This window comes from Mesoplodon bidens, assembly GCF_964165515.1.
Source record: "Mesoplodon bidens genome assembly, chromosome: 9".
Lineage (NCBI taxonomy): Eukaryota > Metazoa > Chordata > Mammalia > Artiodactyla > Ziphiidae > Mesoplodon > Mesoplodon bidens.
The window spans coordinates 9,850,144-9,877,615 of record NC_138166.1 but is presented as its reverse complement, the minus strand read 5'-3'; the positions used below and the strand labels follow the sequence as shown (position 1 = coordinate 9,877,615).

Genomic DNA, 27,472 nt, shown 5'->3' with positions numbered 1-27,472 from the left:
GGCGCAGCCGGCGCAGACAAAGAAGCCGGCGCCCGCTCCCGTCCCCACCGCCCCTCTACTTCCCCCTCGCCTCCTCTCAGGAAAAAGGAGGGAAATCTGAGGGGCAAAAGGGACTGTCCTCTCCTTTTGCTCCTCCGGACAGCTGGGCGGTAGGGTCTCCTCTCTCTCTCTCTCCGAGGCGTTTAAGTCGCTGCCTGCAGATTCGCGTACCTCTTGGCCCCGAGCCCCCTCCCCCAACCCGACCGACTCGCATCCCTCATCTGCTCTTCAGTGTGAGAACTGGGCTCAGGCGCAGGGCCTCGCGGAGGCGTGAGCCCTGCGCCGCGCGAGGTGCGGCGAGCGAGCCCGAGTGGGCGGGGGCCGGGCGGGCGCGCGCCGCGCGGCGCGCAGGGGCGGGGGAGCGGCCGGGGCACGTGTGGCGGCGGTGGGGGCGATTCCGCGCCCCGGGCTTTAAGAAGGTGTGGAGTGGGCCGGGCGCTTTCCCAGGCCTGGCGGAGGGGCGTCGCGCACAGGCGGCGGCGGCGGCGGCGGCGGCGGCGGCGGCGGCGGCGGCTGGGCGGCGCACCGCGGCACCGGCCGACGCGCTCTCGGCGTCCGCAGCCCGGCCCCGCGCTCCCGCGGCCCAAAGAAACTTTGGGAGCTGCCGTCTCCCGCGGAACTTCTCGGCGGGGCTCCGCGCCCGATCCCTCTCTGCTCCCTCTCTGCTCCCTCTGCCGCCTTCTCACCGTCTCTCCACGCGGCTCCTTCGTCCCGGAGCCTCCAAAACTGAATGAGAGAGCGGCGCTCGGGGCGCGCGGCGGCGGCAGCGGCGGTATGGAGCGCAGTGGCTGGGCGCCGCGGACTTTCCTCCTGGCGCTGGTTGTGGGGGCGACGCTGAGGGTGCGCGCCGCGGTGGGCTATTACCCCCGCTTTTCTCCCTTCTTTTTCCTGTGCACCCACCACGGGGAGCTGGAAGGGGATGGGGAGCAAGGCGAGGTGCTCATTTCCCTGCACATTGCGGGCCACCCCACCTACTACGTACCGGGACAAGAATACCATGGTAGGTACCACAGCATCTCCGCGCTCGCCGCCCAGCGCAGCTTTGTGTCCCTTTCCTTCTTCCAAGGGGCCGTTTAACCAAGAACCGTGACAACCCTTACCTCAACATTACCTCTGAGGAGGGAGAGAAAACAAAGTTAGCGGGGGATAGAGTCGCGAGTTGGGATTTATTCCCCCCTCACCTCCCCCCCCACACACACTCCCCTCACGCGTCTCCCCGTGAGGAGCCGGTTCTGGTGAGAAACGCCAGAGAATTCTTGAGGTCTTTCCTCCTCCCTCGTGGTTCTGGCAGCTGACACTTGAATGAAAACGCGCATCTTGTTTCCTTAACCCGAGTGCTTGGATTCCAGACCTTTGTCCTGTTCCCGGTTCCCCCTGAAGGGCATCCGGGGAGTGCTGGGCTTTGCGGACCGGCTGATGACAGATGGACGCGCCCCGGCCCGCGGCCGCCCCGCGCCGTCGCCCGCCGGCCCGCCGCAAAGTTCTCGCTGCTCCCCAGCCAGGGGTCCCTCTCGTTTCCTTCGGTGTCAGACAACCCTCCTGACAGGGAGCGGCTGCTTCCAGCGCTCTGTTCTTTTAAAAGTGGCTTTTAAAATGTCAGGAAATGGTGCTTTTTTCTGAGTCCTCTCTTACTTGTAACCTGCTACTTGTTTTTAGAATGATGTCTGTGATGTTTCTTAATAACTATGTCTTTAATCTGCACAGCTTTAATTTCCAGGTAGGTACTGGAAGTTCCTTATAATTTAAAGGTACCTTTTAAAAAAGGATCATTCTGGAGTCCTTCATCAAAATGAAACATGATCGAAGAAGGACAGTTTTAGGTGCAAGCAAGAGAATTTTCTGTAGTGCGTGCGTTTTTGATATTTGAAGCTAGTAAATCGAGTATGTTCCGGAAAGTAAGATATGGTCTATTTTCTATTACTTCCGCTGGAACTCCTGAATATTTCACTTCTATGGAGCTTTTTTAAAGCGGTGACAGGCACTGTTTAATTAGAATTTCAAGGCAAAAATACTGATACCCAACTATTGTCTAGTGATTTCCTGTTACAGTTTCCATCTCTTGTAGGCTAACAGTTATTGGTATAGCAGGAGATAATCCACGGAGCAGCTGGCATTTCAGATAAACATGGATATAAAAATGATAAGAATCCTTAAATTTTCTATTTAAAAAGCCCTTCATATCTGCTTTAAAATGTTTAACCTAAATAAATGCTTTCTAGAGATTGAAAGTAGTGCTTTTACAACTTTCTTGTGGCATGGTGTCAGCCTTGTCCGTAGAGCAGGAGTCTAATTCGGTTGGGATTTTAGACTTTGGGATATTAAATTTCTGTAACTAGTCCCTTCTTTTAAAATGCTTATTGTATTCTCTTTCCAAGAACGGTCTGGTGTTTTTCTGAGTTCATGAGAATCTTTTGAGAAGGACCAGCCAATATGATGGCAACCCAGACCTCACCCAAAGACTGATTGATTGAGCTTGTCACTTAGTGTGACCTTTAGTAAAGGTGCTTGCCCGTTATTAGCTCTAAGTGAGAGTGGTAGGTGAGTCAAGGCTGGGCTAAAAGGTGTGATTGTCAGGTTGTGATGGAAGACCTGTGATAACACGTAGCCTTCCCCCCCACCACCGTTTTCCATATCCTTTGTAAGGTGCCAGCTTAGAAAACTTAAAAATACCAAAATATGACATAGCCTTTGCTTTTGCTATAAAGCTAGCAAGTATAAGTCAGCCTTTAAGACTGACCATAATCGCATCCTAAGTCAGAAAGGAAAGAATGATAGAGAGTAAGAATACAGTGTGATACTTCAAGTTGCATATTGTGTGGGAAAGTCTCAATTTCTACCTCTTCTATCACCAGAAAAGGTAGAGAAATTTTATTATGTAAGTTTAAGAAGATCGAATTATTATTATAAACTTTGAGAATGGTTATTGTAAGATTTTAAATTCCTGTTACCTGTTTTGTCAAATATTTAGATTTTGAAACTGGCTGTAGCTATAGGCCTTCAGTAAGAGTTTTTCCTTGTAAAATTTTCTACAGGTAGAAGAAATGTTTAAAAATGAAACGGTGCTTACATGTGTCTCCTTTTCTTTTAGACTTTTGGAAATGAATGTTACAAATTAATTACGTAACATCTATTTAAGAATTGAACAGTTGATAGGAAAACTTAACCTAATATACTTTGGTAGTTAGCTCATTTTATAGGAGACCAAAGTAGGAGGTTATTCAGCCAAAATTTTTTAAAACCAAGAAATATGTAAAATATTAGCTTGAGACTTTATCTGTAATCTTCCAAATCTCTAAAATGTAACACTTATGTTAGGAAAACTCAGTCTTATCTATGATTTACATTGAAGTCAGCATTTGAGGGAATGGATTTTGGGTGCAGCTAATGGCTGTTAACTTTTTTACCTAAAGGAATGCATTGAGATGTACAGTGGTACCTAACACAGAACATGATTGTAGACCAGGCTGTGTCAGCTGCCCTCTGAGACTTGTGTTGTGAGACAGAATATGAAATGGAGAGGCAGATGTTAGAGTTCAATATCATGGGTCTCTGTGTCATATTTATTTAGAGATTTTTATTGAAAATCTTTTGGAAAAAAAAGCAACAAAAATATAATACAGAAGAATTTGAAATTTGTGTGTCTACAGAATTGTCAGATATTTCCAGTGTTAAGTAGTATATCCATCTGTTTGCAGTTTTGGCAACTCTGTAGACAGTGCATGGTTACTTTTGCTAGTTCTCATCACTCGTTCACTTGGTACCTCTGTTGTCATCTTCCTATAGCTTTTAAAATCTGTTGTCTATGACTTTCTTGAGATGACATCGTTGGTCACAATGAACTATGGTGTCTTTGCATGATGAGTACAATGCAGTTTAGAAGCTCAGCAATAAGAGGTTATATATATGTATATGTATATATATATCATGTTGAATTAGAAAAGTCTCAGGGTCAGAACATTTTTTTCCTAGAATTTCCCTCTTTTGCACAAATCCCAAAATATGGTCAATTTCCACAACATGATTTCCAGGCCCTGTTTTTTTTTGGGGGGGGTAGAAAGTTGCAAATGATGGGAAAATAGGAACTGGAAACCCAGATGGTCCAGTCAGGTAGCCCTTTCTCTTTCCCAGCCATACCTGGCTGTTCACTGCTCCTTCTCCTAAGGACTGGGGCAGTATTGTGAAAAATGCAAAGGTCGAGTTGATGTCCGCACCTTCCCTTTCCCCTGATAATCCCTCTTCCTCACCCCCACTCCTCAGGCTTTTGTTTAAAACTCCTCCCCCAACCAATCTGTAGTGACTGTGACTTGTCAATGTTATATTCTCCCACAATCTTAATTACAACTATGGAAAGATGTTTTTCCCTTTTTGTTTAAAAGAATTTTGGCATCACTGAGCAGGCAGATAATATATTTTGAGATAGAAAGACTTTTAGATAACCCTGAAATCCTGTAATGAGGACCTACCTACTCACAAGATGGGCTTTATTCAGTCACCATCAAAAAGGAGAGGTCAGACATAAGGGAAAACATTAACTGTGAAAGCCAAGCATAAGTAAATGAGTCTGTGGAAAGTGCTTGAGCTTTGGTGAGACAATTTATCTGAATTTCTAAAAAGACGAGAATCCTCATTATTAAGGTGGCATAAGGTGGGGGAAATGTTCCATTACAGTGAAGAATATGCTCTAAAATACTGATTGAGAGAAAAAAATTGTCTTAAGCAGAACTGAATTGTTAATAAAGCATGGTGCTTTAAAAAGGGGATTTGATTGTATTTTGTAAATCCAATATCACTATTGGTAGTCCTTTTGTGCTACATTTTCATTCTATTATTTATTTAATCCTATTGTGGGGTGGGTGGGGAAATCAATTTCAACTGCTAAAACAGAATGTTTACCTAAAAAAGATATAATCAGGATAAAGTATTTATGGTATTTTGTTGTAAGAATTTCCACTATTCCTATTATACATACATGTGTTCTGGAATCAACTGGTTGCTAATTAAAAATCACCATTCAAAGGCAGTTGCAATATAATGACTTTTCAAGTACAAGACATTATTTTTGGTAATATACTCTAGATTAAATTCCTTTCAAAGGAATGATTTTTAAAAAAAATTTGAATTAAAGTTATCTGCTATTGTTAAGGTAACTAACTGGCTTGTTGATTGGGTGAGTGGATATTTGTTTTTTATATGTCTCTGATTCTGGAATCAGCATATTTAAACTCAGAATCATTTGTCAAATGCAGTTTATAAGTGAACTGCACCTGTGTCCTGCTTGCATATGACTTTGAAAATTGAACATTTAAAGCATTTTTCTCTACTTGTCTTATATTTCATCTCACTCTCTACAATTTATTTCAAACATATTTTGCTGATGTGGTTCAGATCATTTCTTAAATCATAAAAATATTGCTTTAATATATATTCCCTGTGTGAGTTTCAATTCCAGTCATACGCTAAAAAAATCAGGTCTTTAGAATCATAATTGGAAACATCTAATTTAGGCAGGTATTCTTACTTCAGTCACAGCACTACATTACTAGAAATTATTTAATTAGAATATTTTCCTCCAATTTTTATGAATCTTTATTTTAAACTATTATTTTAAATTTCATTAAAAATGTTAAAGAGTAAAATAAGAAAGTTGTATCATTGTAATCATACAAGTATATTTTTTACAGAACCATCTTATTCTAATAAATTTGTCTTTTCATCTTTAAAAGTGAGTGATATTTTCACAAGATTTTAAAGTCAATACTATTGACTTTCAAATTTTTTCATAAATTAGTTTTATTCAAAAGACAATATCTAAAACCTATCTTTGATCTATTTTTTTCCCTCTCTGGAATTGGTCAACTCTATAGATGACCTGGGAACCTTACATTATCAGTTATTTAGGATATGTTGCATATTAAGCCATAATTTTTCCTCCGATGACTTCAGATGACACTTTGACAGTTATTTATTATGTCTTTAATCTTCACAGATAGTTGTTGATACATATATATTTGAAATATATTTCAGATAGCCTTTACATTAAACAAGCATAAATAAATTGAGCTACTGGTGCTTTTTGAACATTGGCATTTAAAAAAAAATCTTGTATATATTCTCACACAAAAATATAAAGTTCTTCCTTTTTTTTTTTTAAAGTTCTTTCTTTTTTTAAAAGTTCTTTATGCCGTATGGAAATAGAAAAAATGGATAGCCCTACACTCAGTGCATTTGGTTAGAATGGACATGTTCATGTAGGGCTTTAAACTATGTCTAGGTAATGACATAACACACATATGAAAAGGAAAATTCATTTATCTAAATATTTTGGCTTCAAGAATAATTTGGGTGATTAATCCACCTCACCCCTACCCCACCGATTTTAGAGTTATTTATATTGAATAAAATAACCAAACTGTATAATTTCAATCTTATCAACCTTAAACAAAGAAGTATTAAAAACACATTTTCAGAACTTGGAATTGAATTTTCAAATATGAAGATTTCATAATGACTGTTCAAGCACAAGAATGGTGTGTTTAAAAAAAAATATTCTTGGCTCTCAGGAAATTCCACATGAAGTAATCTCACTTAGGTGTCAGTTGTGTGGCTGAGAGAGTAATTTTCGCCACGGTCACCTGCCATGCCAATCTCATTGAAGGCAGAGCTTCTGAAGGGTTGAATGCTGTGCCTACAGGATACCAATTATTTTAGAGAAACACGTGTGCTTCTCTAAAACTACACACATTTTTTCCTTCTTTATTTGATTTCCTGTAGGAGCTAAGTGTAGCAATTGGATTTGGGGGTGTGCAGAAGGGTCACTACACATGTACAGATGTTGATTTGTGGCTTAAGGCAGCTCTAATCATTCAAGAAAACAAAGCTAAGGTAATTAGATAGCTTTTGAATGCCACAAAGAGATAGGTATAGGAACTCTGAGGTTCTGAAGTAAACATTGAAAACCCAGGTTACCTTTTTTTGTTTGTTTCTTTGTTTTTGCGGTACGCGGGCCTCTCACTGTTGTGGCCTCTCCCGTTGCGGAACACAGGCTCCAGACACGCAGGCTCAGCGGCCATGGCTCACGGGCCCAGCCGCTCCGCGGCATGTGGGATCTTCCCGGACCAGGGCACGAACCTGTGTCCCCTGCATCGGCAGGCGGACTCTCAACCACTGCGCCACCAGGGAAACCCCCACGTTATCTTTTAATGCTAATTTAGCTTTCCTTAGAAACATAAAACTTTGTTTGGAAAGCAAAATAAATCTGATTGATTAAAGCATTCTTTGAAACTATAGGAGAACTCATGAGTGTTTCGAATAGCCCTGGTTATTGATGTGCGCCGGTGCCCACATACCAAGTTACATGAAGAAGGAGTGATAATAGTTTACCAGTAAGTGCTACCCTCACCTCAGAATCGTCTCTCTCTGCCTTTCCTGATCTGCCCCTCTCTCCTTACAACTGTATCTCACCTTCTTTCTCCCATGGCCCCTCTCTTCCTCCTAAGTTTTCTCATTTTCCTTCTTTTGCTCCTTTCCTCCATGTCACAGGGCCTTGTCTTCCCTCTCCTCTTCCTTCCTCTTTTCTGCCTCAAAACTTGATTCCTTTGCTCCTTCAGTTCTTTCTCTTTTTCTTTCTTCTCTTCAGATTTCCTATCACCAGCTCTACCCCTTTTTTCCCTCTAACTATAACATGAAAAATATTGGTGTATATATATGTATATATTATATAGTTAGTATATATTGTACTGATTGGATGTTTACAATAATAAAAGTGGGTGAGTAGGCATTTGTATTTCTCTCAAAAAATTAATGTTATCTTTCTGTGACATGCACGTGCCCTTTTTAAAAATCATGGGTTAGTTATTCCTGGTGGGAAAGTAGGCTTTTCTTCCTATACTGTAAAATCTCTTAGAAGAACTTTCAAGCCAGTAGCTGTTTAATTCTGAGTTAGCTACTTACTGCCAGCTATGGGGTCAAACTGCAGAATCAGAAGTCTGTGCATGGAAGCACATATATACACCATGAGGGAGAGTTGTAGAATTTAGAAAAATGCACACTGAATTAGCTTGAATCTAAAAGGCAGCTCAATTTTGAGATGTCTTGAATGCTTGAGTGCATAGAGACTCTTCTAGTAAATGGATGAGGGCTGTCTCTGTCATCGCCACAGTCACCTCAAGTTATCTCCTTTACTTGCTGGTCTCTTTGCCAAGACTCGTAACAGTTGCATAGCTATGAAATAGTGATGACACCTTTTTAGGTAGCTGGCACTTAACAGGTGAAAAAGGGGGTGGGGGGACTTGGTATGAACACTAGATTGGGAGTCAAGAAGGGAGGTGTGTTGCTCTGGGGTAAGTTCCACAGTCTTTCTTCAATAAGACCTATTTTACTGTTTTGTACCTGTGAACTCTAATGTCTATTCCAGCTCAAAAATTCAAAGATTCCTTGGCTGAGAGCTCAGACTTATACTAAAAAGAAAGTCTAGGGAGGCACAGTGATGTAGTGGGAAGAGTTCAAGCTTTGACTGCAGAGAGACCCATGCTTATTTCCTTTCTCCGCCACTTATTAGTTGTGTGCTTTCAGCAAGTTACCTACCCTCTCCTAGCCTCAGTTTCCTCGTTTCTAATGTAGAAATAATAGTATCCGTATTTGGGGGTTGCAATTATTAAACAAGGTAATGCATATATTAGATAGTAGTTATTATCATCTGGTACAGTCACCCAGCATTAGATAAGGATATTTGAAGCACTGGATATACAGATAGGAGCTCTTTACCCGTGCCTGTCCATTTTGTGCCTTGTCAACATGTGGCCCACTTCAAGGGAAATTCCAAACTGAGTATATTAAGGAGGGTCACAAAAGTAAAAAAAAAAAAAAAAAGTCACCTTGTCACCAAATATGAATGATCAGAAAGTGTTTCCCAGCCAAAATAGATATGACTTGCCTAGAAGTAAGCAGTTGATTAGTGTAGTTCTAGTCTAACCAAAACTTTTATTAACTTAGCCAGTTCCGAAGTCAGACCTTCCTGTTTCTAAATTGAGTATGTTTCCTTAGTTGATGGCCATGATAACAACCAAACTTTGTGTATTTAGGTGGTAGTCTAGGAAAGATGCCAAGATAAGTAAATAACATCAGTTTAATATATTTTGTTAAATCCTACAATATATGTGTCTACAACCCCATGTAAAATACTTTTAAAATACAAAACTGGGGCTTCCCTGGTGGCGCAGTGGTTGAGAGTCCGCCTGCCGATGCAGGGGACATGGGTTCGTGCCCCGGTCCGGGAAGATCCCACATGCCGCGGAGCGGCTGGGCCCGTGAGCCATGGCTGCTGAGCCTGCGCGTCCAGAGCTTGTGCTCCGCAACGGGAGAGGCCACAACAGTGAGAGGCCCGCGTACCGCAAAATAAATAAATAAATAAATAAATAAAATAAAATAAAATACAAAACTGTTTCAACAAAACTAGAAAAAATAAATAAACAAACAAATAAAAATAATAAATAAATAAATAAATAAATAAAATATAAATTAAAAAAAATAAAATAAATAAAATAAAATACAAAACTGTTTCAACAAAACTAGAAATGAGAGAAATTGATTTTAATAGTGAACCCATAGTTCACCCTTCAGGGGCTGACTGAGGAAACAAATCCACACATGGTTAGGTGGTGAAGTAGAAGGCTAGTTCATTTACAATAAAACATATCCTTGTCAGGATAAAGGCATTGGCTGACCAGTGTATTCTGTCCACTGTATCAAAGTTTATATGGGTGGGCAAATGACTATTAGTAGGCTGTTTGGCAGCATGGAGTTAGATAACCTCAGTGGCATATTCCAGCACCTAGGAAAGCTTCTCCATCCAATCCAAGTCAGCTGGGCTGGTTGGCATTTTCCCTAGATTGTACTGGAGGAACACTGTCCTCTTTCTAGATTCTATAATGCCTCATTATGTGGCATGCATTGCTTGTTGTCTACCCAGTGATTACTAAAATGCCCTTTCTTACTAACTGATTTTGAGAACAGCTATGTGTCTAGTTAAAAATGCTTACCTCCGGGCTTCCCTGGTGGCGCAGTGGTTGAGTGTCCGCCTGCCGACGTGGGGGACACGGGTTCGTGTCCCGGTCCGGGAAGATCCCACATGCAGCGGAGCGGCTGGGCCCATGAGCCATGGCCGCTGAGCCTGTGCATCCAGAGCCTGTGCTCCGCAATGGGAGAGGCCACAACGGTGAGAGCCCCGCGTACCGCAAAAAAAAAAAAAAAAAAAAAAAGCTTACCTCCAAGGCTCCCCTGCCATGTAATTTAGTGAGATGCAGTGGACGTCTACCGGGTAGTCTTTAGAAAGATTTTTTTTTAATTAATAAAGATGATTTTTAAAAGGACTCAGCAAATACTTTTTGCTCTGCCCTTACCCATTTCTTCTAGGCAGGGTGTGGTACAACCATCTTGTGACCTTGAAGATAATGGTCCCATGCTAAGGATGGCGGACCAGGAGTTCTGAAGGAGGCTGGGTCTTTATTTATACCTTCGAGCGGCTGTATCAGCCCTGGAATACCTCTTCTGGACTTCTCATATCATGACAAAAATCAGTCAGGTTCTTGTTATTTACAGCTGAGTGCAATCCTAATCATTTCTTCTGAACACACAAATGACTCAGTTTACATTCTCTTTTAGGTCAGTCACAATTCTTGTATCAAGCTTTGATTCTCCCATAGAATTGCTTTTGGTCACCTTAATGGAACTAGGATATTTTCTAAGACTCTTTGATAATATATTTTCAGAATATCCTTCAAGATGTGCTACTTATGCAGGTGGCAAAAATAGTGCATTTTATATTAACTTTTTAGTAATGTTTTGAGAAGATAACCTGTGCCTGACCTCCAATTTCTGGAGTTTCTTATAACTGACAATTTATGCTAGTGAGTTTGTTTATGAACTTTGTTTCCTGTCAGTCCTATCTCTCTAAAATGCAGTATCACCATATGTAAATCCTGTTGACACTTAAAATACTTAGATGTGTGACATGGTTGTGAATGTGAGCTCTGCCCCAACCTTAACCTTGTTTGTTATGTCTGGCTCAGCCTCTAGGACCAAATCCAATAATGTCATTTCTTTTGCTTGCTGCATATTGACAGAGGAAACAGGCATCTCAGCTTTACCTTCAGGAACATGTAATCTTTTTGTTTAGGCCACCTTTGTTATGAATGTTGAAATATCCTATGATCATGGTTCCAGATCTTTTCTTACTTCCTTTTCTCATGTAAACACTTCCTGCATCCTCATCCTGCAAAAAAATGTTATAGGTCCAGTGATGGTGATGGAGGAAGGTAAGAAAATCAGTTGGTTTTAGGCATTTTTAGAAAAGTGGGTTTACATTCCCATTCCAAGCACTGATACAATCAACAATTTTTTTAGAAGGGTAACTCAAGAACTTAGGAATAAATTAATAACAACAACATTAACAATAGCAAACTCTAAAGTAGCACTTACTATGTGTCAGGTATTGATCTATATGCTTTACATATATTGATTCATGTAATTCTCACAACAACCTCATGAGGTAGGTAGTGTTATCCTCTTTTTGTTTGTGGATGTAGAAACTAAGTCACAGAAAGGTATTTTGCCCAAGATCATAAAGCTGTCATGCAGGAGTGCTCTCAGTCCATATTGCTCCAGAATCCATACTTTTAACTGGTATGCATTTCTTTTTATTTATTTTTTTTTTTCTTTTTGTGGTATGCGGGCCTCTCACTGTTGTGGCCTCTCCCGTTGCGGAGCACAGGCTCCGGACGCGCAGGCCCAGCGGCCACGGCTCACGGGCCCAGCCGCTCCGCGGCATATGGGATCCTCCCAGACCGGGGCACGAACCCGTATCCCCTGCATCGGCAGGCGGACTCTCAACCACTGCGCCACCAGGGAGGCCCATGCATTTCTTTTTAGAAATGACAATTATTTCAAGAAAGGAATAGTAATAAGAAATAACAAAAGACATTTGAAGAAAGAGAAAATAAGGAAAAATAAAAGCTAATTTCGTTATTTAAAATAAAGATTGCAGGGCTTCCCTGGTGGCGCAGTGGTTGAGAGTCCACCTGCCGATGCAGGGGACACGGGTTCGTGCCCTGGTCCAGGAAGATCCCACATGCCGTGGAGCGGCTGGGCCCATGAGCCATGGCCGCTGACCTGCGCGTCCGGAGCCTGTGCTCCGCAATGGGAGAGGCCACAACAGTGAGAGGCCCGCGTACCGCAAAAATAAATAAATAAATAAAATAAAGATTGCAAAATCAAACCAGAAGGATGATATCCATGCCAAACGAGGCCAGAATTGTACAGTCCTAAATATTTCTTGACTAGACATCACCTTCCAGATGAAGCACAAAGCAAAGATATCATTTAGTATACTGTTGACCTAAAAGAGTTAACATGCTTTCAAAGTATCACCACAAATACAAATATAAGAAAGTGATTTGCAAATTTTGCTCAGATTTGTTTTTAACATTTTGATGAATGTAATTTTAATGAAGATTTTCAAGTAAATAGGAAATTTGTTCTTTGACTCACTAATAGAACTTGAGAAGGACATGAATACAAGGGGAGAACTATAATTTAAGCAGAGAGACACTTAAAAAGATTTTCATTGACGTTCATCTATTTGTAATGTATTTCTTTCTTTAGGAAATTCCTGTGAGTGTTATCTGTCGGCAGGTAGAGCCTGTGCAATTGAGTGATGGGGTACACGGTGAAACGCCTGGTGACAAGCCAGATCATCCTGCAGTGTCTGACCTCGCTCATCAGAGGTCTGTTCTCACAGTGATAGTGACACCAGTGGGATAACGTTTGTTTTGTACTCGCCTTTGTAGGGTTATTTTTCATACGTGGATCAGACTTATAAAAATCACTTTCTGTTGAGCTTATTTGAATGAGAAGAAAAGGGCTAAGCATCCTCTCCTGCCCTTGTTCCCAAATTAATTCACCTCCTGCCAAGGAGGGCAAAGGTCAGGCATAGGTTTTCTGGCATCCAGGTGAGGTGGCAACGTGAATTACGTTAGTAATACCAGTGTTTCCTGATTTGTCACCGTTATAGTTTATCCCAGAGTTTGACATCAGATCTGAACTGAGAGCCACTGACCCCTGGTGGAAGCTAAAAGAGACCCCTGGTGAAAATAAAACAGAGGGTGGAGGACAGATTCAGAGTAGGAGCTTCCTGTATGGAACCCACGGAGGTTCTCAGAGGGCCTGAAGGAGGCCCATGCTTTCACTAGGAGAGAAAAATTTGCTTCATTGGACGTTAACAAAAGGACAGTAGCCTTAAAAAGCTATTATCAAAAACTGTAGAGAATGTCCACATAGAGATCATTTCTTTCCTCAGGCTGGACAAACCAGATCATCTCTCCCTTTGGCATTTGCCTGTGAGCTGTGCCTAGCTGTAGCTCTAATGGCAAATCTGTGAGCCTCCAGGGTGGTGTAGGAAACCAAGAGGCGGCTTACAGGGTGATCTGACTTGATGCAGGTATTAAAGTATTGAGACTATTTCTCTCAAATATGAGTGCTTTATTTCAGCGTTTCAACAGAAACTGTGAGGCAGACACTTCAATTCCAAATAAATTGTGAAATATTTTAAACATATAGAAAACTACAATAAATTAAAATTCAAAATTGGTATCACTAATGAGTACCCAAGGGATACCTATCTGTATTCATTGAAGTAAAATGAAGATGCTCTGGAGATCAAGCGCTTCACAGTTGTTAAAGTAATACTCATTGATTTGACCCTCATTGCTAAATGATTTTTTTTTTTTTTTGCCGTACGCGGGCCTCTCACTGTTGTGGCCTCTCACTGCTGTGGCCTCTCCCGCTGCGGAGCACAGGCTCCGGACACGCAGGCCCAGCGGCCATGGCTCACGGGCCCAGCCGCTCCGCGGCATGTGGGATATTCCCAGACCGGGGCATGAACCCGTGTCCCCTGCGTCGTCAGGCGGACTCTCAACCACTGCGCCACCAGAGAAGCCCTGCTGAATGACTTTTGCACGGCTTAGAAGAGTTTGTTCTGTCCCAGCTATGCCAGTGGTTCCCGTGTGTTTCTACAACATAATGAAAAACACGGAGTCTCTGCAAACATAAAAGAGTAGGATATCTGGAATGAGGTACATGCTTGATAGTCATTCTGTAGAAAAAACTGGTAAACAAAGAAGTCTATTTGATTAGTTAAAGACAAATAAGTATTTCCAGTGAATAAAAAGAATGTTTCTCCTTAGAAAGATTTGTCAGTAAAAGAAAGATTTACAACCAGCATTTAAGATGGTTATTGGAATATTACCAAATAAGACAATTTCTTAAGCTTTTATTTTGCTTACAATAGCCTCTAAACCTTTTTTACTTACATTGAGAAATGGATCCACTTGAAGATTTATGCGTTTTATTGTGAGCTGCCACAGAGCTGTACAGTTTGGAGAGTGGCAGGTGTGCCAGGGTACCCTGGCTGCCAGCCACAGAAACCGGTTCTGGCTAACTTGGGCTAAAGGAATTCATTAATAGGAGGTGGGTTAACTTGCAGAATGGAAGGAAAATCCAAACATTAGATTTAGAAATGATAATAGTGTATCAAGGAGCAGGGAGTGGTCAACTGCTAAAGGAATCGTGGTGGTAAGAACCATGATTTTCTGACTTTTAAAAACTTTCTGGCATTTTTTCTGATTTTCAGCTTTTCTGGCCCCAAAGTTTGGATGAATCCTCTCCAGCTCCTTTCCTTTCTTGTGTCACTGACTTCTAATTCCTGGGACCACAAGTCTCATTGGCTGACCTGGGGTATGGCCATCCCGTGAGATGGATGTTGAGGTCAGAGGGGTATCTCTCTGTGAAGGAAAATGGAGCTGTTGGTACCCCAAAGAAGGGAGAGTGGGTGTAAGGCAGGCAGAAACAACAGATGAGCGCCACAATATTCACAATATACGTTTAAGGAAAAAAAGGTGTGAAATGGCCTCTGGGATAGCGAGGTATTGACAACACAGGCCGTGTGGAGAAGCAGTGCTCTCTGGGGTACTGTAGCACCCTTCATCCGATGTGAAGATTTTAGCGATGTTTTGGGGAGCGAGGGGCAGAGGGCAGAATTATCTTTTTGTTACGCATCTAGATCCAACCTCACAGTGACTTATCATGCTCTTGTGTTTTTGTGAAAGCGTCTGATTCTCTTCTCAAAGCTGCACAGATTGCCTATCCTTGTACAAGACACCCATATTCACTGCGATGTGTATACTTTTCTCTTCACCTCAAATGCCGAGGGATCTTAACATTCAGTGACCTGCAAGGGAATATTAGAGGTAAATTAGTGAGTACATGTCTCTGCATTCATGCATCACTGTAGACAAACCATCCCGGTATTCACTAGGAAGATGTCAGAATGCTTCTCTCAGTCCTCCTTTGCTCTTTCTTCTTCTCCTCCTTGACTCTGTGGTGTCGGGGCACCCAGGGCTCTGTCCTTTCTCCTTTTCTCTTTTTCCTCTGCCCTATCTCCCTAGGGATGCCATCCATTCTGATGCCTTAAGTGCCAGCCTACATGTTGGTGACTCTCTCACAACTCCCTGAACTCCTGTGTCTTACTCTCCACTCAGCATCTCCACTTGGATGTCCGTTGGCATCTCACACTGAATATACCCACAAATGAGCTTCTTGTTTCCCTCACCCTGCCACCCCCAAAGTAGCTCCTACTCGAGTCTCCTCAACTCCATTATTGCCAACTGAGTCCTTACCGTTGTTCAGTCCCCAGACCTTCTTTCCCTAGCATCCCACATCCGATCCATCCCTAAGTCCAGCTGGCTTTACATTAAAACACCCAGAATCTGCCAATGCCACCACCCTCTCTCACGTGGATTACAGCAGGCTCCCGATCACTTCTCCTGCTTCAATGCTTGTCACCTTCATTCTAGTCCTAACACAGCAGCTGGAGTGATTCAGTTAAAACCAACCCCCTGCTCCATACCTAGGACAACCATCCAATCCACCAAGTTGCCTGGAGCAGCTCTGGTCTGCCTCTGTTTTCCCAAAAATATTGCCTGAATTTGAACAATAAAATCTTCTGTAATTCTATCCATCCTTTATGTTGCTCCCCTTCTCCTTAAGAAGAAGAGAAAGTACTTGGTGTGGCCTTTAAGCACCGTAGCACCTGCCTCGTCTGTTACTTTTCTGACCTCATATCTTACTACTTTCCTCTTACTCTTCGACTGAAATCATGAGGCCTCTTTTTTGTTCTTCAAACACATGTGGGGCTCAGTCCCATCGCAGAACCTTTGCACTTTCTTTTCCCCTTTTTAGCATGCTGTTCCCCAGATAGCCCCATGCTCCCTCCCTTCCTGATTCAGGTGTGTCTTCAGATGTCCCCTTTTCAATGAGTTCTTCCCTGTCCACACTCTTAAAGCTTTGTCCTCTCTTCTCCCCAGTATTCCGTATCCCCATGGACTGCTTTGTTTTCCTTCATAGGTGTTATCATCATCTATATATTTTACTCTTTACCTCGTTTGCTTTCTGTGACCATCAGCATAATGCCTTTAAGTTCCACAAGGCAGGGATTTTTGTCTGTTTTTTGTTTGCTGCTCTATTTCCAGTGCCTAGGATAGTGCGTGGCACATAGCAGGCACTTTAATTAAACATTTTGATTTAATGAATCAGTGAGCAAAAACAGCACTTGAGAATCCTGTCTCATCTCAGTTATATTTAAAATTGTTATGTGAAAGTGATATTCCAAAATAATTAAAGCAATCAAGAAGAAAATTTATAAAGATATGTTTGTGAGTACAATTTGGCCTTTTGAATCCATGATAACAATGTTTAAAAAAATCTAAAAACTGTGTTTCTACTTTCCCACCCTCCAAACTTACAAAATTCTCATGACTTTTGTGAGACTATGCAACTTTATTTATAGTAGTCTGTTGGATTGGCTTTGCTTTAACTATATGTTAGCATATCCAGAAAAGTTCTCATAGCAATTAGTGACTAGAATTATTAATAGAAACTATAATAGACTTGAAGCTCTTATTCCCAGAAGCTCCTCTGTGCTGTACCATAAATAAATTTGAAGCAATTTTGATGAATGGGTATATAGTTTGCATTTAAATTTTCATCTGAATGGGAATAAATAATGGGAAGAACAGAGACCGAAATAGCTTGGCTCCGTACTCAACAGATAAGTACCAACGTTAGAGAAAACACAAAAGAGGAAACAAAAGACTTCTCTTAAAAGATTTCATCTTTTAAGAGAAATCTATTTGGGCAGTGATGAATATATGAAGCGGACAGCAGCTGAGAATTCTGGCTCTTCATGATATTTTATTCACTGATACCTTGTAAGTTGACAGCAACAGAGGTTCCGTACTTACGGATTTCAACATGAACGTTTCCAGGAGTTGTGAGAACTGCTCCTCTTATAGATAAGATTGAAAAGTCTTTTCCCCACTCTATTTCTAACATACATGGATACTTTAATTTATAAGCCTTTGAAATCAGGGGAGACTTAGCCCTTAGGGATTTGTGGTGGCGGACAGCACACTAGCTGGGTTGGTTTCTGGACTTTGCATTTTCAAGCTACGTGGCCTTGAGCAAGTGACCTCACCTCTCCGTGTCTTGGTTTTCCCTTCTGAAAAATAGCAGTGATGATAGTACCTGGCTCATGGGTTTGTTATGAAACTTTAATGAGACAGTGCTTATAAAGAGCAACACAGTGCCTGGCACAGAAAATAATGTTAGGTATTATTATTGTCGCACACTTGCTGATATTTTTTTCCTGTGAGTAACTAGCTCTATATTTACAAAACAAGGATTTATAATCTTTTTTCTCTTAACATTATGTGCTCATTTTATTGATATTTTTCAAAAAAATATAATTTTAAGAGCTGCATAATACTCTATTGAATGGCTATAGCATAATTTATAAAGTTGTAAATGTTTGACATTTTTGTCATTTACATTTTGTTTTCAGTGTTATAAACACTATAGTGAATATCTTTATACATCTTTCCAAATTTGGCAAAATTCTTTCCCTCAGGTTGTCATGAATTTTTATATGCAGATTATGTTAGTAAATTTATGAAAACAGGTGTATTTTTGTTTCCTTTGTTCTCTCATACTACTTTTGTGCTTGGGGAGTCTTTTCCTACTTAAAGATAAGATAAATATTTACATAAATATTTTCCCTATCTTATTTTAAATTGTGGATTATCATAACTCCATGCATTGTTAGTGCATTGATCTCATTTGTTTATGTTTCTTTTCTTGTGGATCAAGTGGCTCCCCTAGAACCACAAAGGCCCTCTCTGTTGATACAGTAACCTTCTGCCATTACCCGCTTTGTCTTAGCCACTCTTCAAAATGCTCTTGAAAAAGCTGTCCCATGTATCATATGGATTGAATTATTGCCACTGACTGCGGTGGTTGAGTGCAAATGCCAGATGCCTTTACTTAAGCCTTCAGGGGACATTTGCTTTTTTCAGCAGAGTTTAGTTCACTCTCCTGAATAGAATTCTTTTTGGGATTCTCATATTCTCAGTTGTGAGCCACCACTGGATCAGAGAAATTGCTGGCATCATGAATTTACTCTTTTGCTGATGGTACCTTTTTTGAGTGCCACTCATAAAGCACTTCTATCTAATCTTGTACCACATATATATTATCTTATGCCTACATACATTAGCAGTGTGTGAAGCAGCTACCTTTTTTATCCAAGAAAATATTAATAAGCCAGAAAGTGAACACATATGAAATGCAAAGTGTGTCAGTTTCTTGTTCTTTCTAATTTAGCTCTCAAGCGACTCCTGTTCCTCTCAAACTTCATTTTACCCGTTTTCTGTAAGCCTCTGTCTGACAGTGATGCTGCCTTTCATCATGGCCTTTTCTTTTCCTAAATCTCGTGGTGTCAAACGTCAGGCCCCTCTATTCTAAACAGAAGTCAGGTGTCTGATGCCAGCAGTTGTGACATGGGATCTGCCCATACCTCACCTGCATTTCAGTCCTGTCAGTGCGTTTCAGTGGGATAGTACTGTACCTCTTTGCCCTGTAATTCTAGGGATTACTCAGTGGGAAAATTTAGAAAGTTTAGTGTGTGAGCCAATGAAATCCTCTTTGATATGGTCCTCAGGACCGAGCCCTTCCAGTGTGAGAGAGGAAACTAACCTCTAAATCGAATCTCTTACTTGTAATCAATCATGTGTTTTGTCTGGGTATGTACATCCAGACACAAATGGGATCAAATTATACCTAGCAGTTGGCTTTTCTTCACTCAGCTTGTGTTTTCAGTATTATGTGATAAATGCAGAGCTTCATCTTTGTTTGGTGGCTATATAGTGTTGTATGGATGTACACAAGTACAAAGTTGACTCTTCTACAACATGGGTTTGAACTGCATGGGTCCACTTGTGTGTGGAGTTTTTTCAGCAAATACGTACTGCAGTACCACGTGTTCTGAGGCTGGTTGAATCTGCGGATACAGAACCATGGATATAGCAGACCAACTATAAAGTTATACGTGGATTTTCGACTGAGTGGAGAGTCTGTGCCCCTAACCCCTTGTGGTTCAAGGGTCAGCTGTACTTAATTCCCGCCCCCCTTTTTTTTTGCATTTCTAAAAAAATCTTGTTTGTACCAGCCTTTAAAAAAGTCAAAATACAGTTGGCACTAGAATTGTGATTTTATGCCACTTTGATAAATCAAGGGGGAAAAAAGAATGATAAGATTATGGATAAGATTATGGATTTCAATATGGTCATCAAAGTCAAACTCAGGAAACTTACTAAGTTGTTAGTACCTAGAAATTCTATGAACACACATAGTTTCTAAGAAACACATATCATTCCTCAGGTAGAGGTTCCCTCATTTCATTCCCATATTATAGAGCTTCTTTTCTTTACTTATATAAACATTTAGGTTAGATGAAATGATGACAGAAATCAGTAACAAGTAACAAACAGTGGGTAGCACTACATATATTGCATATAGAATGTTAGGAGATAACATGAGCAAAATTATGTCCTAAAACATAGAAATTTAATGTAAAACCCCGTTGGAAAATCCCATGGCTCTGTTGATCACACAAGAATCAATGCCCTACTATATATAAAATAGATAACCAGTAAGGACCTATTGTATAGCACAGGGAACTCTACTCAGTCCTCTGTAAGGGCCTATATGGGAAAAGAATCTTAAAAAGTGTGGATCTATGTATATGTATAACTGATTCTCTTTGCTGTACACTTGAAACTAACACAACATGGTAAATCAACTATACCCCAATAAAAATTATATAATTAATTAACTAGAAAAAGAATCAGTGCCCTCTGATGAGTGCACTGTGTGACTGAGGACAAACGGGAGATAGGACTGACCTCCTTTCACCTAAAATCATACAAACCTGTCCTGTTTAACTTAGCATAGAGACTTATTTTTCATATTTTTATTCATGACTACTGTCCAAACGCAAATAATCTGCATTCTACTTTGTCCATATATCCTCAGTCCAGGGCCCACTCATCGCAAATCTAAGACTTTGCCTGCTCTAGTGCCCCAGGCAACAGCCTGAGAATTTACCAAAAAAAAAAAAAAAAGAATTTCTCTCAAAATCTTTTCTTTTCACAACTTTATTATCCAAATTCTCCACTGTAAAATGGCAGACCTAGATTCTTTTTTTTAAATACTTTTTAAATTATGGTAAAATATACATAACATTTAACATTTTTAATAGTTTTAAGTGTACCGTTTAGTGGCTTTAAGTACATTCACATGGTTGTGCAACCATCACTACCGTCCAGCTCCAGAATATTTTTTCATCCTTCAAAACTGAAACTCTGTACCCATTAAACAGTCATCCGCCATTCCACCCCACACCGTCCCCAGGCTCTGGCAACTGCTATTCTACTTTCTGTCTCTAGGAATGTGACTACTCTAGGTACCTCATATAAATGGAATCATATGGTATTTGTCTTTTTGTGCCTGGCTTATTTCACTTAGCATGTCTTTAATTTTCACCTGTTTTCTAGCATATGTCGGGATTTCCTTCCTTTTTTTTTCATTTCTTTAGCTTTTTAATGACAAATAATATAGAACAGAGAAGTTAGCATAGGTGTACAACTCACTGCAAATTCATAAAATGAACAGTGTATTTCACATCTAGAGGAAGAAACAAAACATTGCCAGGAACACAGAAGTTCCTCTCATGTTTCTTTTCCAGGCACAACTCCCTCAAAGGTAGCCACTGTCCCTGATTTCTTTTTTTTTTTAATTCAAACAGAAGGTCACAAAAATTATAATCATCCTCATCAGTTCACTCACTCCCATGTAATTAATTTTTTTTATCTTGATCTTTTGTTAGCACTTTTATGAATTCATCAGTTTTCCATTAGAGTTCTGAAAATGCTTATTCATTCAGTTCAGCAGTATAGTCAGCTACCAGAAACCTATACTTGTCAAGAGTCTTTTCCATGAATTCCTTGAAGATAAAACCCTTTTATAGGAACATTTTTGCAAAAGCATCAGAGTACACCCAGAACTGTCTGTAAATGACAAAACACTTAAATGACCATGGTTAAAGATTGGGTGAAAGTTCACAATAATGCAACTGACAAGGAAATTTAGTTATTTCTGAGATACACATTTTAAAGTAATAACTAGAATTATGACTTATAACATTATACCAGAACATATAAGATTTTTAGAAATTTCATGTAATGTCTGAAACATTTATATTAACATATTTCCATACAAATAACCCAAAGAAAGTTTAGTATTAGTTGTTTTCTTTGTTTTTTTATACTACAGGTTCTTATTAGTCATCAATTTTATACACATCAGTGTATACATGTCAATCCCAATTGCCCAATATATCCCATCCCCACCCCAGCGCGATTTTCCCCCCTTGGTATCCATATGTTTGTTCTCTACATCTGTGTCTCAACTTCTGCCCTGCAGACCAGTTCATCTGTACCATTTTTCTAGGTTCCACATACATGCGTTAATATACGATATTTGTTTTTCTCTTTTTTACTTACTTCACTCTGTATGACAGACTCTAGGTCTATCCACATCTCAACAAATGACTCAATTTCGTTCCTTTTTATGGCTGAGTAATATTCCATTGTATATATATATCACATCTTCTTTATCCATTCATTTGTCGATGGGCATTTAGGTTGCTTCCATGTCCTGGCTATTGTAAATAGTGCTGCAATGAACATTGGGGTGCATGTGTCTTATTGAATTATGGTTTTCTCTGGGTATATGCCCAGTAGTGGGATTGCTGGGTCATATGGTAATTCTATTTTTAGTTTTTTAAGGAACCTCCATACTATTCTCCACAGTGGCTGTATCAATTTATATTCCCACCAACAGTGCAAGCGGGTTACCTTTTCTTCACACCCTCTCCAGCATTTGTTGTTTGTAGATTTTCTGATGATGCCCATTCTAACTGGTGTGAGGTGACACCTCATTGTAGTTTTGATTTGCATTTCTCTAATAATTAGTGATGTTGAGCAGCTTTTCATGTGCTTCTTGGGAACCTGTATGTCTTCTTTGGGGAAATGTCTATTTAGGTCTTCTGCCCATTTTTGGATTGGGTTGTTTGTTTCTTTAATATTGAGCTGCATGAGGTGTTTATATATTTTGGAGATTGATCCTTTGTCCATTGATTCGTTTGCAAATATTTTTTCCCATTCTGAGGTTGTCTTTTTGTCTTGTTTATGGTTTCCTTTGCCGTGCAAAAGCTTTGAAGTTTCATTAGGTCACATTTGTTTATTTTTGTTTTTATTTCCATCACTCTAGGAGGTGGATCAAAAAAGATCTTGCTATGATTTATGTCAGAGAGTGTTCTTCCTATGTTTTCCTCTAAGAGTTTTATAGTGTCCAGTCTTACATTTAGGTCTTGAATCCATTTTGAGTTTATTTTTGTGTATGGTGTTAGGGAGTGTTCTAATTTTATTCTTTTACATGTAGCTGTCCAGTTTTCCCCGCGCCACTTATTGAAGAGACTGTCTTTTCTCCATTGTATATCTTTGCCTCCTTTGTCATAGATTAGTTGACCATAGGTGCGTGGGTTTATCTCTGGGCTTTCTATCTTGTTCCATTGATCTGTGTTTCTGTTTTTGTGCCAGTACCATATTGTCTTGATTACTGTAGCTTTGTAGTATAGTCTGAAGTCAGGGAGTCTGATTCCTCCAGCTCCGTTTTTTTCCCTCAAGACTGCTTAGGCTATTTGGGGTCTTTTGTGTCTCCACCTCCATACAAATTTTAAGATGATTTGTTCTAGTTCCATAAAAAATGCCATTGGTAATTTGATGGGGATTGCATTGAACCTGTAGATTGCTTTGGGTAGTATAGTCATTTTCACAATATTGATTCTTCCAATCCAAGAACATGGTATATCTGTCCGTCTGTTGGTATCATCTTTAATTTCTTTCATCAGTGTCTTATAGTTTTCTGCATACAGGTGTTTTGTCTCCCTAGGTAAGTTTATTCCTAGGTATTTTATTCTTTTTGTTGCAATGGTAAATGGGAGTGTTTCCTTCATTTCTCTTTCAGATTTTTCATCATTAGTGTATAGGAATGCAAGAGATTTCTGTGCATTAATTTTGTATCCTGCAACTTTACCAAATTCATTGATTAGCTCTAGTATTCTGGTGGCATTTTTAGGATTCTCTATGTATAGTATCATGTCATCAGCAAACAGTGACAGTTTTACTTCTTCTTTTCCAGTTTGTATTCCTTTTATTTCTTTTTCTTCTCTGATTGCCATGGCTAGGACTTCCAAAACTATGTTGAATAATAGTGGTGAGAATGGGCAACCTTGTCTTGTTCCTGATCTTAGAGGAAATGCTTTCAGTTTTTCACCATTGAGAATGATGTTTGCTGTGGGTTTGTCATATATGGCCTTTATTATGTTGAAGTAGGTTCCCTCTATGCCCACTTTCTGGAGGGTTTTTATCGTAAATGGGTGTTGAATTTTGTCAAAAGCTTTTTCTGCATCTATTGAGATGATCATATGGTTTTTATTCTTCAGTTTGTTAATGTGTTGTATCACATTGATTGATTTGCATATATTGAAGAATCCTTGCATCCCTGGGATAAATCCCACTTGATCATGGTGTATGATCCTTTTAATGTGTTGTTGGATTCTGTTTGCTAGTATTTTGTTGAGGATTTTTGCTTCTATGCAATCCCTATCAAATTACCAATATCATTGATGAATACATCAGTGATATTGGTCTGTAATTTTCTTTTTTTGTAGTATCTTTGTCTGGTTTTGGTATCAGGGTGATGGTGGCCTCATAGAATGAGTTTGGGAGGAGTGTTCCTTCCTCTGCAATTTTTTGGAAGAGTTTGAGAAGGCTGAGTGTTAGTTCTTCTCTAAATGTTTGGTAGAATTCACCTGTGAAGCCATCTGGTCCTGGACTTTTGTTTGTTGGAAGATTTTAAATCATAGTTTCAATTTAATTACTTGTGATTGGTCTGTTCATATTTTCTGTTTTTTCCTGGTTCAGTCTTGGAAGGTTATACCTTTCTAAAAATTTGTCCATTTCTTCCAGGTTGTCCATTTTATTGGCATACAGTTGTTTGTCGTAGTCTCTTAGGATGCTTTGTATTTCTGCGATGTCTGTTGTAATTTCTCCTTTTTCATTTCTAATTTATTGATTTGAGTCCTCTCCCACTTTTTCTTGATGAGTCTGGCTTATGGTTTGTCTATTTTGTTAACCTTCTCAAAGAACCAGCTTTTAGTTTTATTGATCTTTGCTATTGTTTTCTTTGTTTCCATTTCATTTATTTCTGCTCTGATTTTTATGATTTCTTTCCTTCTGCTAACTTTGGGTTTTCTTTTTTCTTCTTTCTCTAGTTCCTTTCGGTGTAAGGTTAGATTGTTTACTTGGGATTTTTCTTGTTTCTTGAGGTAGGCTTGTATTGCTATAAACTTCCCTCTTAGAACTGCTTTGGCTGCATCCCATAGGTTTGGGTTGTCGTGTTTTCATTGTAATTTGTGTCCAGGTATTTTTTTATTTCCTCTTTGACTTCTTCAGTGATCTCTTGGTTATTTAGTAATGTATTGTTTAGCCTCCATGTGTTTGTGTTTTTTACATTTATTTCCCTGTAATTCATTTCTAATCTCATAGCGTTATGGTCAGAAAAGATGCTTGATATGATTTCAATTTTCTTAAATTTACTGAGGCTTGATTTGTGACCCAAGATGTGATCTATCCTGGAGAATGTCCTGTGCGCACTTGAGAAGAAAGTGTAATCTGCTGTTTTTGGATGGAATGTCCTATAATTATCAATTAAATCTATCTGGTCTATTGGGTCATTTAAAGCTTCTTTTTCCTTATTTATTTTCATTTTGGATGATCTGTCCATTGTTGTAAGTGAGGTGTTAAAGTCCCCCAGTATTATTGTGTTACTGTCAATTTCCTCTTTTATAGCTGTTAGCAGTTGCCTTATGTATTGAGGTGCTCCTATATTGGGTGCATATATATTTATAATTGTTATATCTTCTTCATGGATTGATCACTTGATCATTATGTAGTGTCCTTCCTTGTCTCTTATAACATTCTTTATTTTAAAGTCTGTTTCATCTGATATTAGTATTGCTACTCCAGCTTTCTTTTGATTTCCTTTTGCATGGAATATCTTTTTCCATCCCCTCACTTTCAGTGTGTATGTGTCCCTAGGTCTGAAGTGGGTCTCTTGTGGACAGCATATATATGGGTCTTGGTTTTGTATCCATTCAGCAAGCCTTTGTCTTTTGGTTGGAGCATTTAATCCATTCACGTTTAAGGTAATTATTGATATGTATGTTCCTATGACCATTTTCTTAATTGTTTTGGGTTTGTTTTTTGTAGATCCTTTTCTTCTCTTGTGTTTCCCACTTAGAGAAGTTCCTTTAGCATTTGTTGTAGAGCTGATTTGGTGGTGCTGAATTCTCTTAGCTTTTGCTTGTCTGTAAAGCTTTTGATTTCTCTGTTGAATCTGAATGAGATCCTTGCAGGGTAGAGTAATCTTGGTTGTAGGTTCTTCCCTTTCATCACTTTAAGTATATCATGCCACTCCCTTCTGGCTTGTAGAGTTTCTGCTGAGAAATCAGCTGTTAACCTTATGGGAGTTCCCTTGTATGTTATTTGTCGTTTGTCCCTTGCTGCTTTCAATAATTTTTCTTTGCCTTTAATTTTTGCCAATTTGATTACTGTGTCGCGGCATGTTTCTCCTTGGGTTTATCCTGTATGGGACTCGCTGTGCTTCCTGGAATTGGGTGGCTATTTCCTTTCCCATGTTAGGGAAGTTTTCAACTATAATCTCTTCAAATATTTTTTCTGGTCCTTTCTCTCTCTGTTCTCCTTCTGGGACCCCTATAATGTTGTTGCGTTTAATGTTGTCCCAGAGGTCTCTTAGGCTGTCTTCATTTCTTTTCATTCTTTTTTCTTTATTCTTTTCTGCAGCAGTGAATTCCACCATTCTGTCTTGCAGGTCACTTATCTGTTCTTCTGCCTCAGTTTTTCTGCTATTGATTCCTTCTAGTGTAGTTTTCATTTCCGTTATTGTTTTGTTCATCTCTGTTTGTTCTTTTTTTTTTTTTTTTTTTTTTTTTTTTTGCGGTACGCAGACCTCTCACTGCTGTGTCCTCTCCCATTGCGGAGCACTGGCTCTGGACACGCAGGCTCAGCGGCCATGGCTCACGGACCCAGCCGCTCCGCGGCATGTGGGATCCTCCCGGACCGGGGCATGAACCCCCGTCCCCTGCATCAGCAGGCAGACTCCCAACCACTGCACCACCAGGGAAGCCCGTGTTTGTTTGTTCTTTAATTCTTCTAGGTCTTTGTTAAACATCTCTTGCATCTGCTTGATCTTTGCCTCCATTGTTTTTCCGAGGTCCTGGATCATCTTCACTATCATTATTTTGAATATTTTTTCTAGAAGGTTGCCTATCTCCCTTTCATTTAGTTCTTTTTCTGGGGTTTCATCTTGTTCCTTCATCTGGTATATAGCCCTCTGCCTTTTCATCTTGTCTATTTTTCTGTGAATGTGGTTTTTGTTCCACAGGCTGCAGGATTTAGTTCTTCTTGCTTCTGCTGTGTGCCCTCTGGTGGATGAGGCTATTTAAGAGGCTTGATGGGAGGGACTGGTGGTGGGTAGAGCTGACTGTTGCTCTGGTGGGCAGAGCTCAGTAAAACTTTAATCCACTTGACTGTTGATGGGTGGGGCTGGGTTCCCTCCCTGTTGGTTGTTTGGCCTGAGGCAACCCAACACTTGAGTCTACCTGGGCTCTTTGGTGGGGCTAATGACAGACTCTGGATGGGCTCATGCCAAGGAGTACTTCCCAGAACTTCTGGTGCCAGTGTCCTTGTCCCCACAGTGAGCCACACACACACCCCCACCGCCTCTGCAGGTGACCCTCCAACACTAGCAGGTAGTGTGGTTCAGTCTCCCCTGGGTCCCGATG

General features: G+C 40.1%; 1 protein-coding gene across 1 annotated transcript in view; it reads left to right on the top strand.

Moving 5' to 3' along the window:
• Positions 1 to 590: 590 nt before the first annotated feature.
• The window catches only part of RELN (reelin), a 532,619-nt gene continuing 505,737 nt past the window's right edge, over positions 591 to 27,472 (top strand). The window contains exon 1 of the mRNA XM_081244879.1: positions 591 to 1,039. Coding sequence (XP_081101005.1) covers positions 814 to 1,039 — 226 coding nt within the window. The 5' untranslated portion in view covers positions 591 to 813. The remainder of the gene's footprint in view (positions 1,040 to 27,472) is intronic.